Genomic DNA, 10,402 nt, shown 5'->3' with positions numbered 1-10,402 from the left:
GATGAAATTTGTCAAAACAAAACCTCATAAAATATATAGTTTGAAATAATCAAGTTGGCTTACAGGTTTTTTTCAACTAAAAATTTTTGTTTAAAAAAATAAAACAAAAAGTTGGCTTACAGTACAATGTCATAAAATTACAATAAACTTTTCTATCACAGAAGCGAACAAATTTCTTTATTATATTAATTACATAAAAAATCTATGAATGCTTTAAGGGAGTAACAAAATGGATTCATTAGGGCTATTTGGAATTACTTTTTTGTATTCATTTTATTAAAATTAAAATTCATTTAATATTCTAAATAAATGTTATAATTAATTTATTTATAATTAATGTATTAAATAAATTATTTAGCTATTTATTTATGAATTTTTTTCTATTTATAAGTAATTAAACGCGTCTTTAAATTTACATTAATTATTATCTAAAAATGGGTTAGTTTTGCAAAGCCTAAATATAAGTATTTTTTAGCTCATTTTTGTTAAGAAATGTGAAAATATAAGGTTCAATGTCAAATTAAATAAAAAAGGCCTTGAATTACACCAAGTAAATTTATTAAGAAAAAATAATTGTAAATTAGGAAATATAATATTGCTAAAATAAACAAGCAAGAGAGATAGAGGCTATTGTGCTAATATTTACATTGCTAATTATCTTCTAATCTTGGACGTATGAGATCAAGGTTTTGTTTGTGATAACTTTATTCCTTCTTCTTAAAACGACTTTCTAATACAAAATTTAAAATTTTTGTACTAGAAAGCAGCTTTAAGAATCAGTATGAAAGCCATCCCAAACGAAGCCTAAGGCTTGATTTAAGATATTTTTGTAAAATAATTTTTTAGTAAAAAATTAAATTTTTGTAAAAAAAATTACTTTAGAAAGTAATAAGACAAACACCTAGGCTATTATCATAGGAGGAGAGATTATTAGGTGCGGAGTGCGGACGGGGAGAACCGTCCGCATAAGCCTTATTCCGAGCTAGGTACCGGCACTCGGTACCGTTTGGTACCGCTGGATATTGCTAGGTACTTATATTTGTGCGGACGGTGCACACTCCGCACCTAATAATTTTTCTAGAAGGAGACAACACTAGCATACTCAACCACTTCTGACAAAGCTTTCACAGCAGCCTTTGGCAAGCAAGGCCTTGTGTTTTTGCTTTGCTTCCATCTAGTAATCTTCCAACACACTCCCTGACACTAACAAAATTGCAGATTTTTGTGCACATTTTACTTTAAAAATAATAATTTTGTATGGAAAATATAGTGATAAAAATAGTCTTCCTTCCCTTTTTTTTTTATGTTATTGAAGGAATATGGTGATAGCTTTTTGCATAAATAATTGTAAATTTTTGCAACTTTTTGATATAATAATATAAAGGAGGATTTACACACATACCACTTTATTTCATACTATTAATATATCTAACACTTAAAATTTTAATTTTATATTCCTACCACTTATAAAAAAATTTAATATCAAATATATCACTCATATATTTTATTCTTACCACTCATACCATCCTATAAACTTAAATATTTCATTCCATACACTCATACTTGTTCTTTGGATAGTAGGCCTGCAATATTAAAATTTTACGTATTAGATATATAAATAATATGAAATAAAGTGGTATGTATGTAAAATCCCCTAATATAAAATGTAACTTTTAAAGCAATTAAAAAATAATTTATAAAAATTATTGTTATCAATTTGATCATAAATAAATTTATCTAACGTCTCTATTGGACTAAATTGATATATAAAATTATTTAAAATTTATTTTTAAATTATTTGAAATTTAATTATTTAAAATATATGATAAAAAATATGCATAAATAAGATATTAAAATACTTCTCTTCTACCTTACCTTTCCTCATGTTGGAAGCTTTGTCTGTTTGTTTTCAGTCAGAAGCTCAAACACATTAAAAATTACTAGAACGAACAGAGTTATAGTTAGTGCGCTCTTCAAAAATTTTTTTTTTTTTGTGGTTTTGGGTTGATTTGTTTAGATAAAGGTGGGGCGGCGATTTGCCATTAAAAAGAAGAATCCAAAGCTCCAAAGACAAAAAAGCTACAGGTTTTGTGAAGAGTTTTGAGAAAAAGCATCTCCAGAATAAGAAGAATCTGGCGCAGGTGGAGAAACCCCACAAGCTGCCTTCCTCGAATCCCTTTCTTCCCCCGTCGATGCCCTCTCGGTTGATATAAAGCCATGGAATTGGGTCGGCAATGCCCTCATTTTTGTCGCTACAGCGCCATTTATCTGCAACGAGCTTCTTGGTTTCTGTCGTTTAGATCTCGTCGAATTCCTTCTTTTTTAAACGGGTGAGCTTTTCTATTTGAGTTTTTGGTTGAAGTAGCGTTCATTTGGTGGCAACTGCTTTCGAAGATTGTTTATGCTCTCTTGAGTTTGAATCATTCTGATATGACTGAATCTTTTGTGCTGAAAGCTATACAATTTTTTTTTTTGTTTGTCTTTTCTGATAGGGAGAATGTTCAGGTTTTGTATGGTGTGAAAAGGAGTTGTAATTTTTAGGGAAATTATCAGATAGATGGCTCTATCAGATTCTATTGAATTGTATTCTGCTTAATCCCTCTCTTGTTACTGTCAATAATCGGTTTTGTGCAATAAACACTGAATGTTTTTTATGATTAGTATGAAAAATATATTTAGAATATCACAATTTTGCACCATGTAACTTATGGATGACTTTATGAGAGCATATGAATTGGCTTTAGGGATAGCTCATGTTTTTATGTGGGTAATGGTGGAAGTAGGGAGGGGCTACCTGGCTCTTACTCCCTTTAGATTTCAGAGATGTTCTATGTAGATATGTATAATATGAAAGATTTATCTTTAAATTATACTGAATTCTGTTCCACTTCATGTAAAATTCTAATTATGTCATTGATACGAAGATATAATAGTTTTATTTCATACAACACGGAAAGCCTTACGATTAATTATTTTGTGCGGACGTGCTGTCTGGAGACTAATCAGAATGCGACAAGTCACTCCATCGTTGTGTACCGCGGCTCGGTACCGTTGACGTGACTACACCTGATTCGTCTCCGGATGTAGAGCTGCGTCCGGCCTACGCACAGAATAATTTCTCATTTTATTGACCTTCTCAGTTTTTAGGGTATTGATTATCTGATGATATTGGAGTTCCATAGGAAGATGAGAAGAAAACTCACTTTGTTTTGTAACTAGGTCAATGAAGTTAATGGATTTGGTTTGGCATTTTTATGAAAGCTAGAGTACTAGTGTTGTTAGCTATCCTATCTTGAACCGATTCAAAGCTTTAAGTTATTTGATTTGATCTTGTCTTTACTGATCTGAGTTAAACATGGTTATAGGTCGGCTCAATTAGACTAAGATACGGCTCAATAACATTGATTCAAGCTCTATTTGAATCAGTAATATATGTATATATTTACAAATCTATGTGTGGGTGCGCGAGCGCTAAGTAAAATTGAAGTACTCGCATTAATATATGTGCAAATCTATTAATGTATATACCTTTTGATCCAGTCTCGAGTCAACTTGATCCGATTCAAACTCAGCTCAATTCAAATCTGATCCTACCCAAACTCAACTTGTTAGTTGTTGACTTTTCAATTTGAGCTTGATCTGAGTAAAAGAAAAATAATCCTTTTTCTCAAGTAATCTTAGTTTAATTCACATACCTAAAGAAGATGGATTCTTGCTACCTAATTGATCAGCCTTCAACCATGCAAATTTGAACTCTTCCTGCATTGGAGAACACAGTTTCTAATTAGAACTTCAGCAAATGCTATTTCTGTTTCCAGGTTAACATTAAGTCCTCAGTTGCTCGTGTTTTGAATCTATAAATTACCTCATTAGTTTATTCTTCTGGTAATTTGATTGGTTGCTTTGTTTACAAAAATTCTTTTTTTTTTTGTCTTTACTGACAAGAAACTGAAGAACCTTCAATCTCAACTTCCCCAAATAATCTTTCACTATATAAATACAGGGATTGCTTCCCTCCTTTATGCTAACTGGAATTGTCTACTTTTAAAACCAAATTATTACAGTTTATTCTGCAGATAGAAAACCAGCAAATTGGTTGGTACTATTGTTAAATATTATATCTTTATGTTTTATTCTTAGCAGCTGATATCCATTTTATTGTGTTATTTTAAAGAAGGAATACTTATAATTTTATTGCAAAAATTTCAGATTCTTTAGGCAAGAATCAGAGATACTGAAATGGTGTTGAAGCTTTTATTGCTTCTGTTCCTCTACTCCCTTCCAGTGATTTTTTCTCAAGACAATGCAAATGTAACAATTATTATCCAGGGATCTGTTACAGTGGCTGAAACTGATGATAGTTTCATATGTGCCACCATTGATTGGTGGCCACCTCAGAAATGTGATTATAAAAATTGCCCATGGGGAAATGCTTCTGTTCTAAATTTGGTAAGATTTTTGAAAATTTTCAGAAAGAATTTAAGATCATGTTAGTTTCCCTTTTGAATTACTAAAAGAAATATAAAACCAGAAATCATTTTTGTTTTTTTGTGTCTTAGGATTTGAATAATCCATACCTATCGGCGGCTATTAAAGGTATGTGTTTCTCATTGATTGCTCGAGATAATTGTGGTTCTTGACTGTTATGACCAAATTAACTTGAGGGTAAATTAAAATTCTTATCCACCTTCATTTAGGTCCTTATTGCCTTATTATTTCATGAAACACTTGAAAGTAGCCCTAAGGGGCTGCTTGGTAGCAAGATTTAGGCCGGATTTGAGCGAAATCTGGCTAAACGGCCTAAAATGTAAAACCAAATCTCACAGCAAATGAAAGTTGCCGTAGACGGGGAAATTCCGCCTTTTCGTGCTAAGTCCTAGATTTCCGAAATTCTCTTTTTTGCCGGATTTACGAAATCCGTTGGCTTGAGAGGAAGAGTCCGCTCGTTAAATCCGTTCTATAGACAAACAATCACACGGGATTTAGTAGGATTTATCAAGAATGTTACCAAACAATTTTCAGGATTTAGGCCCCTCAGGATTTCCGAAATCCAAATTTAGCAGATTTACGAAATCCTACTTACATCAAATCCTGGGTGCTACCAAACCGCCCCTAAATTCATACTAAAATGAGAGACATGTTTGATAAAGCTAGACCTACTCATGTAGACTTGAGATGATGTTAGCTCTTGTCTCTAGTCTTAAATTGCTTTCCACAAACCCTCCCAACATCATTATTGCTATCCATTGCCGAATTTTGAGGCAAGCTCCTCGCTAAGAGTGACATCACTAGAACCCTTACCCTCCAACTCTCACTGAGCTCGAGGACAAATGGATGATTGAAAATTGGCCTAAAAACTTCGAGTGAAATCTCAAAAGGCGCAAACTATCATGCTTTAAAGAAAATGAATCATTGTTAAGCATAAATTAAGGCTTTGTTTGGGACGTCTTTCTTACTGCTTCTTAAAACAACTTTTTAGTAAAAAATTAAAAATTTTCTACTTAAAACTTGCTTTAAGAAGCAGTAAGAAAGCCTTCCCAAACGAAACCTAAATTTCAAAGGATTTGCATGGAACCTACAATTCACCCTTCAAAGTAATTCCTTAAATTATACTTTATTTGGGATTGTCTTTTGTGGTAGCAAAAATAATGAACAAAAAATAGTGTTCATTTGAGATTGCTTTTTTTTTTTTTCAAAGTTTGACATTTAGAAAAACAACTTTTGAGAAAATAGCTTTCAATAACAAAAGTAAAAAGATAAAAACTGTCTCAAACGAAGTCTAGCTCTCCTCACATATCAAAATCATAATCATAATCAAACTAACCTGATTATAGAGTGGAATGATATGTTTTACTCTAGAATTTTAGACATGAAGTTAGTACTAAGTTGTGACAATTGTTGGTTTCTTGAGTATTGCGCTTTATATCTCACAAAATATTTTATTGTTTGATGAATTTTAGCCTTTAATCCTCTACGAGTAAGAGTTGGAGGCACTTTGCAAGATCGAATCGTTTATGATGTGGGAATTTTCAAACCAAATTGTGCTCCATTTTCGGTGTCGGATTCTGGGCTTTTTGGTTTCTCAGCAGGATGTTTGAGCATGGAAAAATGGGATGAGCTGAACCATTTATTCCAGAAGACAGGGTAAGTGTTGTAAAATTCCATTTGTTGTTCCTTCATTTTTTTTTGTTTATCTTCATTAATCTATGAAGTTTTTGCCAAAATATATTAGAAGTTCAAGCGAGAAGGAAAGCATAGTTGTCTGTAATATCCAATTCATTTATTGGAGTTCGATTCAGGCTTTGTTTGGGATGGCTTTCTTTCTGCTTCTTAAAACAGCTTTCGAGTACAAAAATTTTTGTACTAAGAAGCTGCTTTAAGAAGCAATAAAAAAACAGTCTCAAACCAAACCTCAATCTTAATTTGAGCCAAATTTGATCGAAAATTATTCATGGTCTAACATGCATTCATAAGTTAATAATATATGGATAAAAGCAATCTACAATTTCTTTTAGTCCAATCATGTTTTATTTTTTTCAAATTCGTTCTGGTACAGCAAAAAAATTGACTGTTTCTATTAATATTCACAGGGCAATAGTTATATTTGGTCTGAATGCTCTTCAAGGGAGACGTCAAAGCAGTGAGGGTATTTGGCAAGGTCCCTGGAACTCGAGCAATGCTCACGATTTCATTCAATACACAATTTCCAAGGGATATCCCGTCACTACATGGGAGTTTGGTAAGTCACTTCCAGATTATCTTATTCTAGGTGGTAATGACTAAGGTTTCGTTTGGGACGACTTTTTTTTTTGCTTCTTAAAATAAATTTTTAGTATAATTTTTTTTATTTTTAAACTAAAAAACTGTTTTAGGAAGCAATAAAAAAAGCCGTACCAAACGAAGCCTAAATAAAACTATAATAGTTCAGCCTGTGGCTCAGTGTTTGGAGAGCTTCAACTCCCACACCATGACCCTGGATCCAGCGCTAGCATTAGGGTGTGCATTTGTTATGTGATTAAGGTTTCGTTTAAGATAGTTTTTTTACTGTTTTCTAAAACAGTTTTTTAGTATAAAAATTTTAATTCCAAAAATTTTGTATTAGAAAACAGTAAGAAAGTTGTCCCAAACGAAGCTTAAATTTGCTAAACAAATCCAAAAAGAAATGTGAATTCTCTTCTATGTTTCAATCTACTTAATGTAGAAATCCTGTGTAATCATTTTTTCAAATGATTCAGGAAATGAGTTGAGTGGACATGGAATAGGTGCAAGTGTTGATGCAGAACAGTATGCCAAAGATTTAATTCTCCTGAAAACTATCCTTAGTGATCTGTACAGAAATTCCAAGTCAAAGCCATTCCTGGTAGCACCTGGAGGGTTCTTTAATGATGAAGAGTGGTATGCTCAGCTTCTTGAGGCTTCTGGGCCTAATGTTCTCAATGCCTTGACACATCATATATACAATCTAGGTGGAGGTGAGGATAATTTATATGGACTAAATAATTTAGATTTTCTTTTTTGTTCTTTAACAAAAGAATAGTTTAAATCATCAAGTTTATAGGATTGTTTTTCAATTCTTTTGCATATGAAAAAGGGAAATTCTATCAATACTATGCATACAATTTGCAACAAATCATCCACAAAATTTATGTTAATATTATTAATATTACTATTATTATTGCTATATGCAAAATATAAAGTAAAATTACCTTCTAAGCCCCCATAATTTAATCTAACATCTAATATTTATGTAAAGTAATCCATAATGATATAAACTAGGCAAGAAAAAGAAATTGTGCTATAGTTTCATATGGATGCAGAAACTTCTTGAAAATTTCTAGGTATAATGACTTCAAATTCATCTTATTTCAGGTGATGATCCTAATATTGCAGAGAGAATTAAAGATCCAAATTATTTAAGTGGCTTTGCAGATACATTCAGAGCTGTTCAGCTCACCCTACAGGAACATGGACCTTGGTCATCTGCCTGGGTTGGTGAAGCAGGTGGTGTCTACAACAGTGGCAGTCCTCAAGTCTCTAACACCTTCCTAAACAGCTTTTGGTATCTGATTTCTTTACCTTCTTATAGTTTGTGTTTGCTTTTTTTTTTTTTCCACTTAAATCATTTGGGGCTGAAAATCTAAAATCCAGTCAAATTTGAGTGAAACTTTACTTAGTTGCAAACACAACAATTTGATTTATGCTAGAGTTGAAGTTGACTCAAGTGATTCAAGTTGGATGGTCAGGTTAACTTTATTTGGAACCGTTCGATTCCGACTGGACTAAAAATCAGCTCTCAATTTGAATTTGATATCAAAATACTTCGTGGAGATTGATATCGATCGTCGGTTCCATTTAAGATTCATCGAGAATTGATATCAAATTAAGTTTGGGTATACTTGGCTCAACTGCAAATAAAAAAAATTATGATTCTAGCTTGATTAGAAGTCTATTTATGCAATCTATTCCAATGGTTGGTGTCAAATTGATTTGAATGGATTAAATCAAATTTAAAATCTACTCAACTTATTTCAAGTCAAAAGTGGATATTGCAATTGAGTTGAGTAGATTTCGACTTGGGTCCAATTGAAGTGATTTCATAACTTCCAAACTATTTTTAACTTTCCTGTAGACAATTGCATAACTTCCGAACCATTTTACTCAGGTACTTAGATCAACTAGGAATGGCATCAAAGTACAACACAAAGGTTTATTGTAGACAAGCATTGATTGGTGGCAATTATGGCCTCCTTGACAAAGAAACATTCGTACCAAATCCTGATTACTACAGGCAAGAACTCGAAAACTATTAATGTATTGAATATGGATGGTTTTTAATAAATTTACGAGATTCAGAAAAAATTTCTTCTTTTTTACTTGACACCAGTGCGCTACTTTGGCATCAGCTCATGGGGAAAGGTGTTCTTGCTATTGATATTAATGGTTCTCCATTCATAAAAGCATATGCTCATTGCAGAAAATCTGAAGTAAGCGTCGAATTCCATATTATATTGTTCAATAAAATCACCATATTCTCACATAAAATATATAAAGTGAGAATTTTAAAGTAAACCTGTAACTAGTGAAGAATTGCTTACAGGTAAACTTATTATGTTTCTTGTCACATGCATTGCAGTCAGGTGTCTCCTTGCTCTTGATCAATTTCAGCAAATCTGCAACATTTAACACAACTGTCCACAATGATCTGAATGTCGATCTTGTGGAGAAAGGCATTCAAAAGGATGGTTCTTTTGCCCATAATTTGAAGAGAACGGTGTCATGGATTGGAAGAAAAGTTTCAGATGGATCTCCAAGTAGGGAAGAATATCATTTAACAGCTAAGGATGGAGACTATCTAAGCAGGATAATGCTTCTCAATGGCAGTCCTCTGCAGATTACAGAATCTGGAGATATTCCAGAACTAAGACCAGTGTTGGTTGCAGTTAATGCACCCATATCAATAGCCCCCATGTCCATTGCATTTGTTGTCTTTCCAAACTTCGAAGCTCATGCTTGTGTCCCTACGCAATGATTTGCAGATAACAGATAACTATGAATTTGTAAAATTTTCATTTGTTTGATTGGTGAATATATCTGGAAATTTTCATTTGTTTGATTGGTGAATATCATTCAAGGAAGTTAAAAGAAAAGGTTGATGAAACGTTTAGTAATGGATGAATTTATTGTTGCATGTGAAAATATCTTTATTAATAGTTACTCGTTTGAATTTATTACAAAATAAAATGCATCTGTTTTGAAAGTTTTGGTATTCGATTGTAAATAAAATAAATTCTAAGTACTTGCAACCAAACAACCTCTGCAATATTTCTTAGAAATCCAATTCTTCAGCCCAGGGGTTTGGATCTTTATAAAAGGCTTGAGCTAGCTAGTGAACTAAGCTTGATGAGTGACTACTGAACCTAGCTTATTTGGCAAACCCAGGTTTAACCCATCATGTGAGCCAAATAATTGAAAGTAATTTATGTCATATATACGAATGCAAGATTTAAGACATTTTAAAAGCTGGATTATAAAGAAAAATCTTGAAACTCTAGTGCTCTCTCCCCTGCTTCCCATTCTCCACAGCTCGCTGAATCCATCTTTAAATTCTTGATTTCCTAAGAAGATGATGATTCGAGTTCACTCAACTCAAGATTAAGTTTGAACTAGATTTCTAGTTAGTTGCGAAACCTAAGGCGGCTCGCAGCCGAGGCGCTCAAGCCCCTTCTTTAGCCCCCAATTTAGTCCAGATATCCACACTATGATGCAAGCCAACCAAAGAACCACAGACAATCTTGAAGCCTACTGGCCTCCAAGGAATTATACGTATTTTATACATGTCAAAAAAATAACACATACTAAAAACCCTTGTGAAGGATTATAAACAAGATGAGTTTGAACGAAC

General features: G+C 32.7%; 1 protein-coding gene across 1 annotated transcript; it reads left to right on the top strand.

Moving 5' to 3' along the window:
* Positions 1–1,900: 1,900 nt before the first annotated feature.
* LOC110099407 (heparanase-like protein 2) lies at positions 1,901–9,714 on the top strand. The gene is made up of 10 exons (XM_020826536.2): positions 1,901–2,330; positions 4,210–4,449; positions 4,560–4,596; positions 5,961–6,144; positions 6,591–6,739; positions 7,236–7,472; positions 7,870–8,059; positions 8,663–8,788; positions 8,885–8,984; positions 9,134–9,714. The coding sequence occupies exons 2-10, from the start codon at positions 4,240–4,242 to the stop codon at positions 9,527–9,529; spliced, it is 1,629 nt and encodes a 542-aa protein (XP_020682195.1). The 5' UTR covers positions 1,901–2,330; positions 4,210–4,239; the 3' UTR covers positions 9,530–9,714.
* Positions 9,715–10,402: the final 688 nt, after the last annotated feature.

Source organism: Dendrobium catenatum, unplaced genomic scaffold, assembly GCF_001605985.2.
Source record: "Dendrobium catenatum unplaced genomic scaffold, ASM160598v2 fragScaff_scaffold_1022, whole genome shotgun sequence".
NCBI lineage: Eukaryota > Viridiplantae > Streptophyta > Magnoliopsida > Asparagales > Orchidaceae > Dendrobium > Dendrobium catenatum.
Note: the sequence above shows the minus strand (reverse complement) of the source record. Positions and strands in the feature narration are given on the sequence as shown.